At 52.4% G+C, this 21,139-nt stretch overlaps 2 protein-coding genes across 2 annotated transcripts in view; both read right to left on the bottom strand.

Annotated features, from left to right (window-relative positions):
* CASTOR2 (cytosolic arginine sensor for mTORC1 subunit 2) overlaps positions 1-21,139 on the bottom strand; it is a 55,133-nt gene that overhangs the window by 27,166 nt on the left and 6,828 nt on the right. The gene's annotated exons all lie outside the window — the stretch shown is intronic.
* On the bottom strand, positions 8,420-8,827 carry LOC132505513 (small ribosomal subunit protein eS26-like). Its single transcript, XM_060123605.1, has one exon. The coding sequence runs from the start codon at positions 8,816-8,818 to the stop codon at positions 8,420-8,422; it is 399 nt and encodes a 132-aa protein (XP_059979588.1). The 5' UTR covers positions 8,819-8,827.

Genomic DNA, 21,139 nt, shown 5'->3' with positions numbered 1-21,139 from the left:
CTGCCCATCACCTCCCCAGCGACTGATCACATCCACTGAGGTGCTGAGATGCTTCCCTTCCTGGTCTATCTCTGCTGGTGAGATACCTGCTCCTGGGAGACAGCTGAGTCTATCTCATCCAGATCCCCCATGCCTTGAACAGGAAAGAGGGTCTGTGCGTCATCTGTGTTAACTGAATGAACATGGAGTGTAATTAATGATTGCCGTTTCATAGACGGGAAAACTGATGCTGTTAGGTTAAGGCAGTTATGACCTTGGGACCACTGTGCTGTGTGGTCTCTAAGGTGGGGGGCAGCCTGGGCGCAGGTGTGGCCTGTGGTATATTCCCTATGACTCAGCTCTTCCCCTGGAAGCTATCCACTGTCTTAAACATGGGTAACCGGAGACACAGACGAGAGAATTGGTAACAGCCCGTCCTTGGTAACAAACACCTGGCTGCAACCCAGATTCCCATCACTGGATGAGGAGGAAAATGATGACAGAAGAATATTACCCAACAGTCAAAATGAACACTCTACAGGGACTTGCAAAACTCCGAATGAGTCTCAGCAATATAACAGCAGATGGAAAAATAAGTCCCCAACTGTTATGTCCAGCATGGTATTCTTTTTACAGTTAAAAGCAGCTATGACGAAACAACGACAACAACAACAACAACACCCAACACCTTTAAGACTCCACGGAGTTGCAATGTTACTACATATAAAGGGAGCCAGGGAATAAAGAACACATTACCTGGGGTTTGGGGATGGGCGGGGGAGACCTCTGGTTACGTGGAGGGTATCGTCTCCATCCTACTTTTGCTCTGGCTTTGCATGTGCTGATTACGCTATTGACATTAGCTAGTTAGTTAAATGCATAAAGGTGAGCCGTGCAGAGACACACGATGGGTGAGGGTCATGAACCTGAGCTGAGGTCACTGGTGCAAGGATGAGGGGCTGCAGGTGATTGGGACTGGGGTCTGGCAGAAGGGACACAGCCACAGAACAGGAGGCAGGGTAGGCTGCTAGGCTGTAAAAAGGTGCAGGAAACGCTGAAGTTCAAGGGCTACCCAGAGGAGGTGGCCTGAGAAGGGTCCAGGAGCCAGAGTCAGCCTAGAGTCCTAGATGAACGGACAGGACTGGTCCCAGGGCGACAACTCACTCCCATTTGGGTCACTGTATTTGGTCTTGGCTGGTCAGTGATTTGGGGGCTCACTTGGGTTCAAGAGATGTATATTCGGTCCCCAACTTGGTCCCCACAGTCCAGTCTCTATTTAATAGTCTGATGGTGCTGTGTGTAAAGGGCTAATGCTCTGGGTCTCCGTTACAGCACCAGCCCCGATGGTCCTATTTTTTTCGTTTAAAAACTTAAAAATAATTTAAATTTTATATTGGAGTATAGTTGATTTACAACGTTGTGTTAGTTTCAGGTGTACAACAAAGTGATTCAATGATACATCTATATATGTATATATTCTTTTTTTTTTACATCTTCCATTATAGGTTATTACAAGATATGGAGTATAGTTCTCTGTGCTCTACAGCAGATCCTTGTTGGTTTTATATATGTAAGTGTGTATATGTTAATTGCACACTCCTAATTGATCCCTCCCCATCACCTTTCCCCTTTGGTAAGCCCTGGTGGCCTTAGACATTTATGCAGCCCCTGAGCCTGTGTCCTCTCTCATAAACAGGGGGATAACCCCACCGATCACGGGGCCAGGGTTCAAGGTCGGCATCCCTCTGTAGATAAAAGCACGAACGGCTGATCCAGCAGCACTGGTTTCTTTCTCTCCTTTCAGTTCGGATAATGGCCCTCATGTTCCCCTGGTTTTCTCTGGAACTGGAAGCTTATTCAACCTCCCCTGTTCCTCATACTGCAGCTGAGGAGACACACACAGACACACACACACAGAGACACACACACAGAGACACACACACAGAGACACACACACACACACACACACAGAGACACACACACAGAGACACACACACACACACACACACACACACACACACACACACACACACACACACACACACACACACACACACACACACACACACACACACACACACCCTCCAAGGATGTTCGGTCAGCAGGCTGAAAACAATAATCAAAAGACCCGACCCTAAAGCAATCTGTGGTCCTCGTCCCCCCAGCCCCGCCCCACCAAGCTCCTGACACTATTAATTGGGAACCAACGGTCCCTAGAAGATTCGCCATTATAAGACTTTGGACCCACACTGAGGTACTGCCTGGATGGAGCTGCCATCCTGTTGCCTGGCAACTCTGAGATGCCTCAGCTCCCAGGTCACTCTGCGCCTCTCTCACCTCCTGTGGCCCCTCCAATTCTGTACCGTCTGCTGCTGGCTCGGGGGCAGGGTGTCCTGGGTGGGCCCCTTGGCCGACCCCATCCTTAGATGGCCCCCCATCAGCACTAACCTCCAGCTTGGAAATCCCCCAGGGCCTGGATCTTGTCCCTCCACCCCTCTCGGGAGCAGCTCAACCCTCCGTCTCCCTCGTCTCCCCATGCCCACGCTCTGCACTCCAACCTGCATTTCCAAGTTCCTAAGACTTAGGCCGCCCTCTCAAAACATCTCTGCCTTTCCATCCATCTCATCCCCTTTCTCTGGCCTCAGAAAAACGGTACCACTGTGGCAACCTATCTTTAAGCCTCTGTTCCCACTGGCGCCTCTTCCTCAGGAATCTCATACTTGGCTTCCTTGTCTTGGTGACAAACAGACTCAAGTTTCCTCCGTCCTAAAAAAAGGCTCCCTCGTGCCCGTCACCTTCTTCCCTCCGCCACCACCAGTCCTCCAGCCACTGCCGCTGGCCTGACTCAACCCTCCAATGGATCCTCCTCAGCTCACCAGTGACCTCCACCAGCCAAAGCTGATGGCCTCTTCCCTCACACCCTCCTGTCCTTGGACCTTTCGGCTGGACCTTACATGGTGGGCCAAGGCCTCAGCCTGGACACTTATACCGACCACAGCAGGGTCTTCCAGTATCGACACTCTCCTTTTGCTTCCTGCAGTGTCTTCTCTTCCAAGCCTACCCAGTGCTCTTCTCTCATTACACCCTCTCTGCCAATTCTCTCCCTCCCAGGGTCCCAGCCCCTGTGGCCCAGGCTTTCTCCCCAAGCCTCAGACTCGCACTTCTCTGCCTATGCCGGCTGGACTGGTCTCAGACTCATGTCTCACATCTGCCCACTAAGACAGGAAGTGTTGATGCCCATTTCACAGACAAGGAAACTGAAGACAGTGACCCGCCAGACAACCAAGGCTGCTGCGCGTGCCCTCATCCTGATGGGACAAAACGGAATCACACACCAGTCGACTCTCAAAACCCACTGCTGTTCCCCTTGGGCGTGGTCGACAGCCGACCACCAGGGCAGAGCCAGGGCCTGGGGCTGCCCTGACCCTGGGGCCGAAGGCTGAGTCATCTCAGAGTACAGTTCTCATTTTCAATGGCTGTGGCTGCCTGTTATGGGCAGCCTGGCTGACACTCGATCTGTTTACTCTCGGATTCCGAACCCAGCAGAGCGAGGCCCTCACAGGGGCCTCTCCTGGGCATCCTGGGCAAGGAGCCCGGGCCGCTCAGAGCCCTGTGGACCTTAAGCCGGGAGGGGGAGGGGGAGACAGAGGGGGGAGAGGAGGAGGGCCATTTCCAGGTAAACTCGTCCAGCAGATCCACGCTGAGATTTCAGATTTACAAACCAGATAAATTAGCAGAGGGAAGAGATTTGCGAGGGTTGGTTTAATCGGTGGAATCATTTACCACAAGTTCCCCATTAAAACTGCAATGGGCGGGGGGAGGGATCTTCCTGGAATCACTCAGACAGGAAGATGGAGCACAGGTACAGAATCAGGCTGGGAAGCCCACTGTGTGCTGCCTCCTTCGGTAAGGGGATCCCGGAGACCGAGCCTCCATTTGCATACCTCTGGGGAGGGGGAGCTCACTCCTTTGCGCAGCAATTCATTCCATCCTGGGGTAGCTTATTTCTAGAAACCTCTATCAAGGTGGCCTCTTTAATAACCGATACCCAGCTAGTCTTAATTCTGCCCTTCAGAGACGCAGGGATGTTTGCTCCAGCTGGGAAAATGGCAGGAAAGGAGCCCAGTAGGATCATCACCTCTTCGCACAGTGAGAACAGGGCTTACGGGCTAAAACGCTGCATAAACCTCAGCTGTTTGCTGAAAGCACTGGTTCTCAACCTTGGCTACACATTGCACTCACCTGGTGAACCCTGAAAAGTACCGAGGGGGCCTGCTGAGGGTGGGTGCACAGCTGAAGTTGGAAAACCAGAGTGGCCGGGGGCCAGCCTCCCTTGCCGGATGCCTGGGCCTTCCTGGCTGGGAGAGGTCGCTGGCAAGCTGCCTAACCAGGGGCTTGAGCGTGGTACATCCGCCACCAAGTGCTGGGGGGGGACCACCCTGGGTGGGGGCCTAGCTGCAAGGCAGTGTCCCTTTAAGGAGCCCCTGCTTGCTGCTCCTGGGGCTGCCTCATACCCGGCTCTGCTATCTCTATGCCTGCAGACCCCCCCGGCCGCTGTGGGCCTGGCACTTCTGGGCTCTCCGAGACAAGACTGAGAACACCTCTTACACCCCGTGGAGCACACTGCTCCCTAAACCAGAAGCACCACTGCTCCCCGAACGTCAGGACCCAGGGCCGGGGGTTTAAGCTGGTTCCAGTAGTACCCGTTCACCGCAATGCCAGCAGGGAGGTGATGGACGGGAACGACCTGTTGGTTTGCCTGGACTGTCCCAGTTTGGGCACCAATAATGCTTCGAAAATGGGCAGAATCACACAGAGGCGACAGAAGACAGGTGAGAGGGCAGGAGAGGGGAGTGGTGACCAGAAGGGGGTAGTGGGGAGACTTCCAGGATCCTGGGAACGTTCTCTATGGGTTTTTCCTGGGAGCTGGTTCCCCAGGTGTGGTCAGTCTGTGGGAATTCACAGAGCCACACGCATAAGATCTGTGCACGCCCCATGTGGCTGCTACTTCACTACCAGAGAAGAAAAATCCCAGAGGGCAGGCTGGGTGGAGGCCAAAGGTTCAAGTTCTTGCCTTTCTACATGGCTCACATGCCAGGGTGTACCTCTAGGGTCCTCAGAACAAAGGTTTGAGGGGGCAGAGGCAGTGAGGGGGTGACCTGAAGATGGATGGGGAAAAGGACTCTAAAACATCCCTTTTGGGACTTCCCTGGAGGTCCAGTGGTTAAGACTCCACGCTTCCACTGCAGGGGGCACAGTTTCGATCCCTGATCAGGGAACTAAGATCCCGCATGCCACGTGGTGTTGCCAAAAAAAAAAAAAAGTCCCCTTGGCGACCCCCCCCCGCCCCGGGCCGAGCAGCTCCTCAATGGCACTCATCGCTTTAGGCGACAAATGTTTCTAATGAGGTCAACCTGGGCTTGGAGCACAGTTTCGTACAGGTAATTTTTTTTTTTTTTTTTTTTACTCAAAGCCTTTTTCCGAACTATGGCATAATTTACCATAATGAAATATGCAGATGTTAGGTGTACCGTCAGACGAATTCTGACAATTGTATACTCCCATTTAGCCACCACCCCAATCAAGAGGGAGAAACTGGGACACTGGGAATGACATACACCCTACTATATATAAAATAGATAATAAGGGCCTACGGTATAGTACAGGAAACGCTACTCAATACTCTGTAATGGCCTATATGGAAACAAAAGAATCTAAAAAAAAAAGAGTGGATATATGTATAACTGATTCACTTTGCTGTACACCTGAAACTAACACGACATTGTAAATCAACTATACTCCAATTAAACAAAAGAGATATTGAACATTCCCATCACTGCAGAAAGCCTTCTGTCCCTTGCCTGTGGGCCCCTAAGACCACCCAGAGGCAAGCCCTGTGCCAATTTCTATCATCACAGATCGTTTGCCGGCTTGTGTGCCCCACAGCCGTGAGGTCATACGCTGTGCGTGACCTCAGATGCACTATCTTGTGTCTGGCCTCTTCTGTTCAGTGTATTGTTTTTGAGATGCATCTGTTTTACTTTACGTCATTTTGTAGCCACTTTTATTGCTGAATATATGTGTATGTTTATATACATTTATGATGTATTATAATAGAGTTTAGCTTATCCCTTCTCTTGTTGATGACATTTGGTTGTTTCCAGTTTTTGCCTATTATGAATAAAGCTGCTATAAACATCCTATTAAAAAAAAAAAAGATTTCCTGGCTGGCTTCCTCTGCCCCAAATTCCCGTAAGTCCACAAAAGTAGCTCAGGTTTGCCCCCAAGAACTCCCACCCAAGTGCGCCTGAGTCCCACCCTCTCCACGGGGTGGGTCCTAGAGCACCGGCAGTCAAGCATCTGCTGAGATGGGGAAGGACCCCGCTGACATGGGGCCAGGCAAAAAACAAGCACACAAAGCGTTACCATAGTTTGACTGCGGGAAGGGCTGTGGAACAAGGAAGCGTTTTATTTATTTATTTAAAAAGAAAAAAAATTTTTTTTTAACTTTTTGGCCGCACCCCGAGGCATGTGGGATCTTAGTTCCCCAACCAGGGATCGAACCTGCGCCCCCTGCATTGGAAGCTCTGAGTCTTAACCACTGGACTGCCGGGGAAGTCCCCAAGGAGGTTTTTTTTTTTTTTTTTTTTTTAAAAACAGAGCAGCTGTGAGGGTTTCCTTTGGATGGGGTGTCTGGGAAGGGCTCAGAGAGGATGAGATCCAGGCAGGGGAAGCAGCATACGCAGCGGACCCCAGAAGGGAAGACCCCTAACTCGCGGAAGAGAAATATTCTACGGCGCTGTGGTCCAATTGTGTACAGCCAGGGAAACATGGAATATCATCTATACTTTGTAATACATCGTTGAGTGGAAAAAGGCAAGCCCCAGAAAATACAGTCAGATACCCTTGTCAGGTGTATACACAGGACAAAACTGTTTGTAAAAGTCAAGGGAAAGATAAGTGTGGGTGGACAGCAGTTACCATCATGTCATGGTCGCAGTGGGGGGTATTCTTATTCAAACAATAAACAAACGTAACTTGAAAGCTAGGATCGATAAGTATGTCACAGAACAAGGATCATGAGTAATTGCATTCTGTGCACCTGAGGTCCATTAAAAAAAAAGGAAAAAGGCGGCTTTGAAATGTTTGAGGGTCTGTGTCTTAAGCAGCTCACTTTGGCCGCATGGAGAGCAGTTCCCACAGCTCACTGGCGATCTTGCTGTTCTATCTCTGCACCTGCCTCTCTGTATCTGCTTGAGTCCCATCTTCTCTTAGGTGGGGGGAGCTGGCTTCATACTCCATTCACCGTGGACCACCGGGGGGCCGCCCAGGGGATGCAGGACCCAGAAACCGAAGCCCGTGAGCCTGGCCATATCAGACCCCTGGCCCCTGTGTCCCTCCAGCTGGGAGCCTGGGAGGACGGTCAGGAGCCCCAAGAGGAGGTCTGCTCAGCTGCTACCAACTTTACCAAGTCAGCAGTGTCAGCCGAGCCCCCCAAGATAGGGAGTCGGACACAGACGCACATGTGTTTCTGCAGGGGTTTCAGGGACAAGAAACCAAAGGGGGTGGACGGAGGATGGGAGGAGGACATCAAGGAAGAGCTTGGAAATGCCTTAACAGGGGGTTACAGCTCAAAGGTGTGCAAGATACTCAGGTGAAGAGAACCAGGGGTCAGACACGCTTTGCATATTCCATACCCAGGAACATTCTTCACTTGTACCAAGAAGCCCATGGCACTCTCAGCCTCTTTTTCTTCCTAGCACTTTTGGGGCAGAATAGCAGAGACATATTTTTCTGTACCCAAGAAACAGGCCAGTAACAGCACGATGACAAATGGGCCTGGTACCTGGTCTCAGTGGAGGTGGGGCGGTGGGGGACACCAGGGTATGGAAGGGACTGAGGCTGCCTGGGGGCAGGGGCGGCGGCTCCTTTCCTACCAAAGAGGGGCAGCTGCCACTCAGCTCCGATGTACTGTTAAACGTGGGCCCTGGGTTGCAAGATCTTCCAATTTTTCCAGAAAAGCTGGAAATCCAGATTTTGGTGATCTCTCTCAATATTTAAATGTTGGTGTACTTTTTTAATGTATTTTGGGCTGCATCAGGTCTTCGTTGCTGCGCGCAGGCTTTCTCTACTTGCAGTGAGCGGGAGCTACTCTTCGTTGCGGTGCGCAGGCTTCTCACTGCGGTGGCTTCTCTTGTTGTGGAGCACAGGCTCTAGGCACGCGGGCTTCAGTAGTTGTGCCACGTGGGCTCAGTAGCTGTGGCTCACGGGCTCTAGAGCACAGGCTCAGTAGTTGTGGCGCACGGGCTTAGCTGCTCCGCAGCATGTGGGATCTTCCTGGACCAGGGCTTGAACCGTGTCCCCTGCATTGGCAGGCGGATTCTTAACCACTGCGCCATGAGGGAAGTCCCTATTTTTTTTTATAAGTATAATTTCCACTTTATTTTCTTTCCAGGGGACAGTATGCTTCAGTCTTTAAGGACTTAGCTCCTTCCATGGGCTTTGGCGGAGGCTGTGGGGCAGCACCCGCAGGCCGAAATCGGGGTGGAGGTGTTCGGTCCTTCCGGGCTTCCCGAGAATGACTCCTGACTACCGTGCAGTGAACGGCACAACTCACGCAGTAATGCAGGTTCACACACAGCTTGGGAAGCACACAGGCACAGAAAACCCTCGCTTCGGCAATGTCCCTGACAGCTGCGGCCTCTACGATGTTCCGAATGACGAACTTCTTAATGGCCTCATCCTCGGGCATGCGTCGGGCACAGCTGGTGCAGCGAACAGGCTGCACGAGGCCGCGGCCCTTTTGGGCACGACCATTATTCCTTCTTTTCTTGGTCATCTTGGAAGCGAGGAGGAGAGAGCTAAATGTTGGTGTACTTTTCAAAAAACACACCGCGTGGGCCAAAGAAAACATGTCTGGCCTACAGATTCCCCATTTTTCCCTTCCTAGTCCCCCTGAAGTTCTCAAATGTCTTGGGATTGAGGGGCAGTCAATTTCCTGGATGAAGGGGTGTCTGTGTGTGTGACCACTCATGGGATCGGTGCCTGGAGTAAGGCGGCAGGGTCCCGAGCTAACGGCCCCTGGGACCCCTTAGAGCTCACTGGGCTGCCTCTGAGGTGGGGTCAGGAGTAGGTTAAGCGACATGTAAACCAGGTGAAGCAGAAGACGGCCTGTGACCACCTGCCCGCTCTGGATGCTGACCTGGGCATCTCAGCTGCTCCCTGCTCCAACGGGGCTTCAGCACCTCCAGCTGGGCCTGTTCAGCCTCGACTCCTAGCAAGCTGGGTGGCCCTGGGCATGCCCTGCGTCTCCCCGCGCTTTGGGCTGGCGCCTTGTCACCCCCAGAGTCAGAACACAGGGCCTACGTCGGAAGGACTGCGGCTCCAGCTTCGCCAAGCCGCTGCCCTGTCCACCGCAGTTCCACGGGCCCAGCGCTGCGCTAGCTGGGGATGCAGACGTGACGATGTGTTTACATAGGCGGGGTGGATGCAGCGGATAAGCAGAGAAGGGCAAGCGGGGGAGTGCTGGGGGTCTGGGGCTCAGGGAGGGCACCCTGGAGGTGGTGGCGCTGGAGCAGAAAGCTGAAGCAGAGCTAAGTGTGGGGGCGGCTGGGATGTCAGAAAGGAGCCCTGAGATCCCCAGACGGAGCCAATTCCTGCCGGCCAGGCCAGCCTAGGTTCAACCACATCCCACTACAGCGTACCCGACTGCTCTGACCAGGAGCCCACGGGGTGTACCCCCGGCATCTGCCCGCAAAGGGTGGCACGTACAGCCAGGTGCGACCCCACTCCGCCCAACCCTAAGTCAGGACAGCCATCGTTGAAATGAACCTGGCATTCTCTCTACTGAGTCCAAACAAACCTAGAACAGTGCTATCCAGGAGAGCTTCCTGGAATGATGAAAATGGTCTACACCTGCGTTGTCCAGGTGGGTTGGCCACCAGCCACGTGTGGCTACTGAGTGCTACGAAATGAGGCTAGTGTGGCTAAAGAATTGGATTCTTAAAAAAATCTGACTCGATTTTAATTAATATGAACTTAGCTAGAGTTCATATTAACTAAATGTGAACTAGAGGCTACCGACTGGGACAGTACAGTTCTAGAACTTTTCTACCCATCACTCATTCAGGAGCAAGCAGCCTCCACCTGAAACAATGTCCACGTCGCCTCCGGGGCCTGCAGCTCCAGGTCATTCGGCTGCGGTTAACCCCCCAAGCCACAGGCCCTGGGACCATTCCAGGTCCAGATGCCATCTCTGTCTCCATGATGTCCGGAACCTCACTGAGGTCCTCAGGAGTGAAGGACTAGCTGCTGGCATGAGGCGGGGTCTCGAGTTTACCACTACTTTCCCCCAGGAAAAGCCCCCCGGTTGTTCACTTAGCTCAGGGGGTAAAATGTTTAGCACTGACATTTAGCTCTTTTTTTTGTTTGTTTTTGGTTTTTTTTTTTGGTTACGCTGCACGGCTTGCAGGATCTTAGTTCCCAGACCAGGGATCGAACCTGGTGATAGCGCACAGTCCTAACCACTGGACCACCACGGAATTCCCGACACTTAGCTCTTTTAATGAGCTCAACCTTGAGCCAGGGAGAAAGGGCAGGAAAATTGCTATTGTGCCCACGAGTACCTGACCTACCTGCCTCTCTCTTCACCCTCCCGTTACCAAGATGGGCTCCCTGAGGCTTTGGGGCAGTCTTGTCGGGGCTCTTTCCACTGGTCCTCAATCTCAGCAGTCCAGGAGGGCTAGGGTGGCATGGGGGACACATAGGGCAACAACAGCCAGGGCTGCCAGAACAAAGCACTGGGGGCCTTAAGCAACAGAAGTTTATTTTCTCACAGTTCTGGAGGATGGAAGTAGAACGGAGTGCTGGCAGCGTTTCTGGAGAGGGCTCCCTCCTGGCTTGATGAAGGCTGCATCCTTGCCTGGCCTTCCTTCTGTGCACACGTGGGGAGAAAGCAAGCGAGCTCTCTGGTGCCTCTTCTCCTAAGGACACTAATCCTATTGGATCAGGGCCCCACCGTTATGACCTCTTTTAATTACTTCCTAAAGGCCCATCTCCAAATACATTCCCACTAGGGGTTAGGGCTTTAGCATATGAGTTTTGGGGGGACACAAACATTCAGTCCACAATACCCTTAAAGACACTGCCGGCTACTGAGAAGAGACTCGTGAAACAACTGGACAAATGACCAGAGATGATGGGAAAAGGGCTGCAATGAACATAAGCCCATGAGAAACGGTACAGAATGGTTCCCAAGCTGAAGGGAAGGGGCTCTGAGCTGAGCCACAGCCTAGCTCCCCAGGGCCTGCCTGCACCTGGGGGAATCAGTGTGACCGCCACGTGCCTTGGCAAGTCCTCTCCTTTATGGACTCAGTTCCAAATCCATGAAATAAAAGAGCTGAACTAAAGATGTCAGGCTGGGTCCAGCCCAGAGTGGCCGAGAACTAGATATTCAGTGTGCTAACATTCTCCACCAGGGAGGGCAGCGCTTACACCCAAATGGTGCCGTCCCAGACCTTAGGCTGGGGCAGGAGAGGGCTGGAAGGGACCCCTTTGTGGCCAGCCTCCAGCCCTGCACCTACCTGCCCTGGGGCAAAGAACCCTCTGGTCGGTCTACTCTCCCTAGCTGTCCCAGGCTGGGGCAGGCTCAGTCAGCAGCAGAGCTATGCTTACTTCCTGGACAGGGGTCGTCAGCCCCTGCTGCTTCCAAAGTGCGCCTGGCCTGGGGGTCCAGCTATGGCTGAGACATGCCTGCAAAGGAAGCCCCGGCCCAAGCTGTCGCGTTGTCCTGCACTCCTGGCTGATGGTGACACCAACTTCCCAGAGTCAGGATGGGCCGAAAATCAACACAGGCACCCACTGTCAGCTCCTTATTACCCAACCTCTCCTGGGGGATGCGGCGTTTTCTTTTGCTGGGTTTGTACCTGTCATTACCTCTCTGAGCTGCCTGGAGCAGCTCAATGACAGTCTAGTGGCCCTGCCCCACAATGAGAAGGGCCAGGCCCCAAGGGCCTTCCATGGGCTCTGGGCCAAATATTTCACTTTTATTAAAATTCTCACTTGGCTGTGGCCTATATCCCAGGGCCACATCCAATTTGCCAAAGTCGTGGAGGGAGAGAAAGGGAGACAGTGCCGTTCAAGTAATCAGAACATAACGATGTTAAAAGGAATTTCTGATGAGCTGGCCAAGTCAGTGTTATCACCCCATTTTGCAGATGAAGAAACTGAGGACTGGAAAGGCTAACACTCCACCAAAGGCCGTGAGTTAAGTGGGCAGAACATGCTACATGTGACTGGTAAGCGGGTAGGCCTGGGCCTCTGTGATGATAGCATCCTCCACCTGCACAGGAGGGGGGTGAGCTTCTTGCTGCATCTTTGGCAGCGGCAAGAAGGCTCTTGCAGAGCTCTCTGAGGGCAACAGGGGCCAGAAGCTGCCTACCCAGCGCCCTGGGGCGGGCGGGTATCTTTATGGGGTCTGGCGCACTTCACCTCTGGGACAGCTGTGAAGCCCCAGGGAGGGCACTGCTCAGGCCCAGCTGCTCCCAGAGCCTGGAGCCTCTCCATCAGCTAAGTCTGGCAGGAAGGAGGAAAGGCCTGGGGGTGCTGGGACCTGGGCCAGTTTCCAACATTTGTGGAGGTGAGAGAGCTCTGGACCTGTGAGGGGGCAGCCCCTGGAGGTGTGGACTCAGCTTCAAGGGCTGGGCACACTGGGGATGCTTGAATGTAGGTGTGGCTACCTGGGCCCCAGGGCCTTGCAGACAGATGTCTTCACCTGCACATGGAGGGGGAGAGCGGGGGAGCTGGCCACAGAGATGGGCAAATACCCTGATAGGAGAGCAAATAAAATCAGGGCTTTAACTATGGTGGGCCGACTAGAGGCTGGGTACTCTGGAGGTGAAAGGCTTAAGACCTGCCACAGCCCACTGGGGGCCTGTGAGCTGGCTGGGGGAAATAAGATGAACGGTGACAGAGGGCCCCAAACAAGAAGACAAGCAAATGCCTCAGGGCTGGCATGTATGTGCATAAACACGCACCCCCAGAATGGAAGGTGACATAGAGGGGTCCTTTACCTACCGGGCTATCTGATGACACACTGGGTGGTGAGGTGGTGGGAAGCAGGTCCAGGACCCCCAGACAGGGATGTCAATGGGAACCCCTTTCCGCAGCCACTACGTGAGGACTTTTCCAACACACGTGCTCTGACCCCGGGTTCTGCTTCTAGGCATTTGCCTGTAGGCATATTCTCACGCATGAAAAATAAGGCCTGTGCCCCAAGTTACACGTTATGGCATTAATTGTAAATACTGACAAAAAAGGTTGGGAACAAAGGTCCACCTGTGGAGTAAGTTTAAAGATATGATGGTCACCTGGTCCTTGGGAAACTGTGCAACAGTTAAAATGAAGGATGTGAATCACCACTAAGACGAACTTCAGCTGAAGAATACCACGGTGCAGAATGGGAATAGTGAGCAAGGTTTAACACCAATTTATGTTAAAAAAAAAAAAAAGAGAGAGAGAGAAAATACTACATATGCGTATTTGCATATACACACGCACACACACACATATATATATATACACACGCACACACAGGAAATATCACTGAGATCCCCACTGATCTCCTTGTCCGTGGGGGCGGGAATTGGTTGGCTGAAGAACAAGGGTGGGAGGAAGCTTTTACTGGGCACCTTTGTGTAACTTTGGAATTCTAATAAATTGTGAATTTGCTATCTATCCAAACATTTAAAACGAAGGAAAAAAAAACAGAGGCAAGGAGGCGATAGGGCCAAGGTGGACTGCCAAGGCAGGGGAGCCAGGTAAGAGTGGCATGCCAGCAGGGGCCACTGAGAGGGTGCAGGAAGGAGGGTGTCATGGCCAGGGTCATGGCGTTGGGGGCCAGACTATCCCGGGGATCAAACCCCAGCCCTGCTGTTCACTTGTGCTGTGACCCTGGCAGTCACAATCCTCTCCTCCTTCCTGCCCAGGATCCAGGCGACAGCCCAGACATAGCCTGATGCCACAAGAATGGAGGAGGATCAGAGGATGATGGGGCTCCCTGCCTCCCCCAGGCTGGGGTACAACCTCTCTTGCCCACCTGCAACCCTCTATTTGGGAGGGGGCCTGACCCTGACCCACCTAAGAAGCCAGGTGACCTGTCATCTTAAAGCAGACCCTGGCACTCTGCATTCTCTCCAGCTAGAAGCTGCTTGGTCACCGCCCCCACTACCCAAGTAAGCCTAGGTCCTTCAGGGGTGGGTAAACAAAGAATGGGGAAGGTATCCCAAGATCTCCAGCCTCAACGTGAAGACAAACAGCCCACCTAAGCCTTCCTGAGACCTGGTCTGTGCTCACCCTCCTGCTTAGAGACCCCAGCACCAGACCCAGTCAGAGAGGCCCAAAGCACAGCCTGCAAGGGGGGAAATGAGCATCTCCCAGAGCCCCAGACCATCTGGGGACATCGAGGGGTTATAGAGAATGGCAGATGCTCAGGGAAGCCTAGCTGATGACAGCCAAGGCCTGATGAGCAACTCCTAGAGGCCAGGCATTGGATGCACAAGAGCACATGAGGCTCCAACAGGACTCCAGAGGCTCATCAGCACTTTCCAGATATGAAAACTGAGACTTACTGAAGTGAAATGACTCCAAATGGGGCATATGGACTGAATGTCTGTGTCCACCACAAATTCATATGTTGAAGGCCTAACCCCCGATGGGATGGTATTTGGAGGTGGGGACTCTGGGAGGTGATTAGGTTTGGATAAGGTCATGAGGATGGGGCCCCGTGATGGGGCTAGTGCCCTAAGAGAGGAAGAGAGAGATATCGCTTGCTTTCTCTGTCCATGCACCTGCACCGAGAAAAGACCATGTGAGGGCACAGGGAGAAGGCGGCCATCTGCAAGCCAAGAAGAGAGCCCTCATCAGGAAGTGAATCTACTGGCGTCCTAATCTTGGATTACCAACTTCCAAAACTGAGAAATAAATTTCTGTTGTTTAAGCCACCCAGGCTGTGGTATTTTGTTATTGCAGCGCAAGCTGACTAATACAGGCGGCACAGTGAGGGTTCAAACTCAGATCCATCAAGACTCATGCTCTGTCAGTGACAATCCTCTCCACACCCCCGCGACACCCTGCAACACCTCCACCTCTCAACTTTCTTCTCATTCTCACTAGCCTGGATTTGTTGTCTGTTGTTCAGCATGCATTTTATTATATTAAATACACAAAAAACTTACCATCTTAATGACTTTAAGGTATACAGCTCAGTGGTATTAACTACATTTACACTGTTGTGCAACCGTCACCACCACCCATCCCCATAACTCTTTTCGTCTTGTAAAACTGAAACTCTGTCTCTATTAAACGATAACTCCCCATTCTCCCCATCACCAGCCCCTGTGCGTCACCATTCTACTTTCTGTCTCTATGAATTTGTACAGTATTTATCCTTTGTGACTGGCTTATACCACTCAGTCCCCAAGGTTCATCCGTGTTGTAGCAGGTGTCAGAATTTCCTTCCTTTTTAAGGCTGAACAGTATTCTACTGTACGCATACACCACATTTTGCTTATCAGTTCATCAGTCAATGGATACTTGGGTTGCTTCCATGTTTTTGTTGTTGTGAATAACGCTGCTGTGAACATGGGTGTACAAATATTTGAGACCCTGCTTCCAATCCTTTCGGGTATACACCCAGAAGTGGCATTTCGCTAGCCTAGATTTCCCACACCACATTCTCTCTCATTTCCTTTTCCACTGGGCCATTTCCCCCAGCTGTCCTCTTCCTTACCTGCCCTGCCCTCCCCTCTCCCACGAGCCTTCTTCGGCCCTGGGATTACACCAGTGACAAGGTCCTGACCGAGGAGGCTGGACAGAGCCCTCTCTCCCCTCATAACGGGGCCATCCCCTCCAGCTCCCACGCTGCTCCAGCTCACCATGGGCCACATTGGCCAGGGCTCTGTGCTTTTGCACATGCTGTGCCACCTTCTTGGAAGTCCCTTCTCTACCTCAATGCTTCAAGCCTGGCTCAATGCCACCTCTCCCGGAAGCCCTCCCCGACCCACCTGGACTCAACTGTACTTCCTCCCCTGTACCTCGAGCTCCCCCGAGCCTTGAGGACTTTCCTCTCACCAGATTAGTGTAATCAAGATCTTGGAGAGCCGTCTTCCCCACCGTGCTGTCCACAACGAGTCCAGGGTTGGTGTCCAAGCCCTCAAAGGGCCAGCATGTGGCACAGAATGGGTATCGAGACACACTTGGGAACTAGTGGAGATGAAGGAAGCCTCAAGGGCCAAGAATCCACGCCAGGTGTAAGGAAACCCCAGAAGGCAAGAATGAACCCTCTCCACGGTGCAGCCTCTGCCTTCCCGAGCCACTGCCCCATGGGCTTGATTCCCCCTGGGGTGGCAGACAAGCCCTCGGAGGCTGGAGGCACAGGCTTCCAGACCTCACAGGCACCTAACTGCTCCCACGGGGATCCCCCTTGGCCGGTCCCTGCCCTTGGTGGGTGAAGGGATGAGTCTGCGGAGGACACCTGCCTTCATGGGACAGGGGTGTGTGTGCGGGGTAGGGGTGGGGGTGATGCAAGAACCTTCATTCTGCAGGAGGACTCAGGGGTCCTGGCTTCTGAGAACAAGTGCTCCTCGGGGCATTAACTCAGGGCAACCTTCCAATGGTTTGATTTTTTACGGGGCGTTTTAACAACACAGCTGGTGCCCAAGCGAGGCCGGCAGTACAGGTGGGCACTGAGGGGTCTCGCGATCGCCACCATCTGAGAAGGGCTCCCAGGACCTTGCTGGGAGCGGAGAGCTCATGCCTTTGAAAGGACACCAGCACTCTCGGCTCTGACAAGCTGCCCTTACGGTGGGCCGCCGGCCTAACCACAAAGGTTCTCGGGTCCACATGCCTGCAGACTCCTCTTCTGCTTTTAGCCTCCCCATCCCCGGCCCCCTGGGCCAGTCTGTCAGTCCCCACAGCTCACTCAATTAAAAAAAAAACACCCCTGGTCAAATAAAAACCAGAATTAGTCATTCCATCCTGCAACCGCCAGCTCAGCCCTTCCAACAATTTCAAAGCAGAACAGACCATCAGCACCGCGGGGACAGAGGCCCTTCGCCAAGGGGTGCAGTCCAGCCCAGGGCACTTCGGTCCTCAAAAGCTATCCGTCGAATTCATATGAATGATCAGCTCACTGTGGGTCAGACGCCTAAGGCCTTGATGTAAAATTTCCCACTTAATCTTCAGTGGAACCCAAAGAGCTCGATAGCATGGTGCCTATTTGAAAGATGGGGAAACTGAGCCTCCTTTGAGGCTCTCAACAAGCTGTCCAAGGTCACAGAGGTGGTAAATGGTGGACGTTGGATTAAAAACACGTTTTCTTGACTCTTACAAGTGTGTACGCCCCCTGAGAAATGGGCCTTAGCACAGGCCTGAGCCCCAGTCTGCTAGGTGTCTGCTGTGTGAATTGGGGTGAGTTACGAGCCGCTGACTCCACCGTCGGCTGGGAGCCCTCCTTCCTATGGAGCCTGGTGAGGGAAAAGGATGGAAAACCCTACTGCAGCCTGACACGTAGTAGGCTCTCAAGAAAGATCGCCGAGGCTAAAAGCTTTGTTTGTTCTAAATCCATCCTATCAGTCACTGCCTCAGTGATTTTTGAACTCTGAAGGAAAAAGATTGAACTTTGAGAACAAATTTCCACCCACTGCCTTTCCTGCTCAAGAAAGGGAGTAAATTGTGGGGTGGGGAGGGGCTCAAGGAAGGTGGGCCTGGTGGAGAGGTCCTGAGGGTGGAGAGGAAAGTCCAGGGGAGCGTCCAGGAGGCCCACCTTGGAGGGAAAACTAACCCTACCTTGAACGTATGCACCTGGTACTGCCCAGGGTCCGAGGCCTGTGTGGGAGGAGGGAGGCCTGACTTGACTGCCCCCCACTCCCTTCCTGCCAGAACTGTATACCTCCCGGCAGCCTAGGCTCAGATCAGGTGGCCACAGCCTAGGCTGGGTCAGCTGGGGAGGCCCCCTCTCCACTGACAGATGCCCAGGCCCTCCAAGGACCCCAAGAGCTACAGGAACCTACATGTCACACTTCCTTGCCTCCACCGATGCGCCTGCTTAGGTGACACCAAGCTCCAGTGAGCGCTGTACCAGGAAGACCATGGGCAAAGCCTGCTGTGGCCGGGTGCTTAACCTGGGCTATCCCTTCCCCATAATCCTGTTTGCCCACAAAGACAACGAGTCTCCCAGAGGTTCAGTAGCCCAGACTGTGGTCATCTAGCCGGTAAGGGACTCCAGGCTCCTGCCCATATTAAGCTAGTGTGGTGGTTTACGAACATGGACTCTGCAGCCAGAGGTCCTGGGTTCAAATCCCTACTCCTCAGGTGTGTCACATGGTGCAGCCGCTGTGGGAAACAGCTTGGCAGATCCTCAAAATGTTAAACACAGAGTTACCACGTGACCCGGCAATTCCATCCCTAGGGATCTACCCAAGAGAGATGAAAACACACATTCACACCAACACTTGTACACAGATGTTCACAGCAGTGATCTTTATAACAAAAATGTGGAAACAATCCAAACATACATCAATGGATGAATAAACAAAATGTGGTCTATCCAATACAATGGAATACTATTCTATCATAAAAAGGAATGACGTATTGACACACAGGCTACAACACAGATGAACCTTGAAAACATGATGCTCCGTGAAAGAAGCCAGTCACACAGAACCACATACTGTATGATTCCATTGATAAGAAATGTCCAGAACAGGCAAATCCCTAGAGACAGAAAGTAGATGAGTGCTGCCAGGGGCTAGGGAATGTCTGCTTATGGTTTCTTTGGGTGACGATGGACGAGTTTTGGAATTAGACCGTGGTGACGGCTGCACAGCTCTGAATACACAAGAGGCTACTGAGTTGTACACTTGAAGAGGGTGAAGCGTGTGGTATGTGAGTTATCTCTCGATAAAGCTGTTATTAAAAAAAAAAACCCTACTCTTCACTTGTTGGTTTTGTGATCTTGAGCAAAGTGCGTGTCTCAGTTCCCCCATCTGCAAAACGGGGCCAGTAATTGTACCTACGTGCTAAGGGTTACTGTGAGGATCAAGCGAGTTAATGCATGACGTGCCCCAAGCCGCTGTCTCACTGGGTGCCAGCTCTTTCCCTCGGTCTGACTCTGCTGCCCACGCTGCCGTGGCTCACGCCATCCACTCACCCACCACACTGCCCTTTGGTTCTGCACACTCGCCAGGCTCCTACCTTTTTCTCTTGTCCCCCAAATTTCCGTAAAACACACATGCTATCCAACTTATCATCTTGATCATTTTAAAGTTTACTGTTCAGTAGTAAGTGCATTCGTATTGTTTTGTAACTGATCTCCAGAACTCTTCATCTTGCAAAACTGAAACTCTATACTCACTGAATAACAAGTCCCCACTCACCCCCCCTCGCCAGCCCCTGGCAACCACCACTTGACTTTCTGTCTCTATGAATTGACTTCTCTAGGTACCTCATGTAAGGGGAATCAAACGCTATTTGTCTTTCTGTGGCTGGCTTATTTCACTTAGCATAATGTCCTCGAGGCTCATCCATGTTGTAGCATGTGTCACAATTTCCTTCCTTTTTAAGACTGGATGATACTTCATTATAGGTACGGACCACATTTTGCTTATCCGTGCATGTGTCTACGGGCACTCGGGTTGCTCCCACCTTTTGGCTATTGTGAATGATGCTGCCAGGAACATGGGTGGGCAGATGAGACCCCAAGCTTGTAAGCCTAGATCTCAGAGGTCCGGGTGTGTCCAATATATTACAATTAAGGCAAGGAAGAGTGTAAGGCATCCAGAGGTGAGCTTCCCCTTAGAAGGTGTAATTTAACACACTCACCACAAACTGAGTGGCTAAAGGTTTGGGGGAACTGGCAGCTGGGGGTGATGCTGGTAGGCCTGTCTGCTTGTGCCAAGGTGCAACACTGGGTCTTGGACAACCAGAACCTGACTGCTCCAGCACCGGTGGGGCTAGGCTGGTTTATTCAGGGCTGGTTCCTCAGACCGGAGGTCTGTTATAAGAAAAACATTTGCCAGGAAGCGCAAGCTCAGTCCTTTGCAACAGAAGACGAGTCAGTGCAGTGAAACACTGGTCCTGAGGAGGCCTGGACATGCACCCGGCGTGAGGACAGAGGGGGACTAGCTCTCCCACCCTATACCCTGAGGCACAGGTGATCCCAGAAAGCCACTTACCCAGCCCCAGGGTGGCTTCAAGAGCTCTCTGGCTGGATGAAAGCTGGCTAGGGCGATCACGCATTCTGGTTTGCCCTGTTGTCCAGGGTAATTATTTTTAGTGCTCCCTGTTATTCTCAGAAGTGTCCCCATTTGGATGATAAATTACATAGTCACCGTATCAGTTATCCATTGCATAACAAGTTACCTGAAAACCTAGTCGCTTGAAACAACAAACTTGTGTATCCCTCACAGCTCCTATGGGCTAGGAATGTGGGCATGGCACACCTGGGCACTTCTGGCTGAGGGTTTCTTATGAGGTTGCAGCCCAGGTGCTAGCTGGGGCTGCGGGCATTGGAAGGCTTGCCTGGGGCAGGAGGATCTGTTGTCAAGGTGACTCACTCACAGGCTGGCTGTTGGTGGGAGGCCTCAGTTCCACTCCACTGTGGGCCTCTCCACACGGATGCTTGAGTGTCCTTACAACATGGCAGCCGGCTTCCCACAGAGCAAGAGAGAGACAGAGCAAAGCAGTGCCAGGCAGAAGCTATCTTTTTAAGCCCTAGCCCCAGAAGCCTCACAGTATTGCTTCTATTCCCTTCTGCTCATTAGAAGAAAGTCACTAATCCAGACCCCACACTTAAAGGCAAGGGAGGTCCAGCTTTTGAAGGGAACAGTGTCAAAGAATTTGGGGTATTTAAAAACTGCCACAGTTACTCTAAAGCTAGGGCATGTGTGGTGGAGAGATGGGGCAAAGCCAGAGAGGACAGAAGTCAGACCAAAGAATATTCACAATGCCAGATAAGGATCGGGGGGCAGTCTGAGAACGGTTTTGAGCAAGGCAGAGATACAGTCAGAGATTCAGAGTGAACCATGACATCTACCCCAGCACCACCTCTGGTGAGGCCACAGGGCCTCCACTCAGCCCCCGCGGTACCAGCTGTCCCCTCCTT

The sequence above is a fragment of the Lagenorhynchus albirostris genome, chromosome 15, assembly GCF_949774975.1.
Source record: "Lagenorhynchus albirostris chromosome 15, mLagAlb1.1, whole genome shotgun sequence".
Lineage (NCBI taxonomy): Eukaryota > Metazoa > Chordata > Mammalia > Artiodactyla > Delphinidae > Lagenorhynchus > Lagenorhynchus albirostris.
Note: the sequence above shows the minus strand (reverse complement) of the source record. Positions and strands in the feature narration are given on the sequence as shown.

What these genes read in the sequence shown, in the direction of transcription:
- LOC132505513 (XM_060123605.1), bottom strand. Translation starts at nt 8,818, where the DNA reads ATGACCAAGAAAAGAAGGAATAATGGTCGTGCCCAAAAGGGCCGCGGC.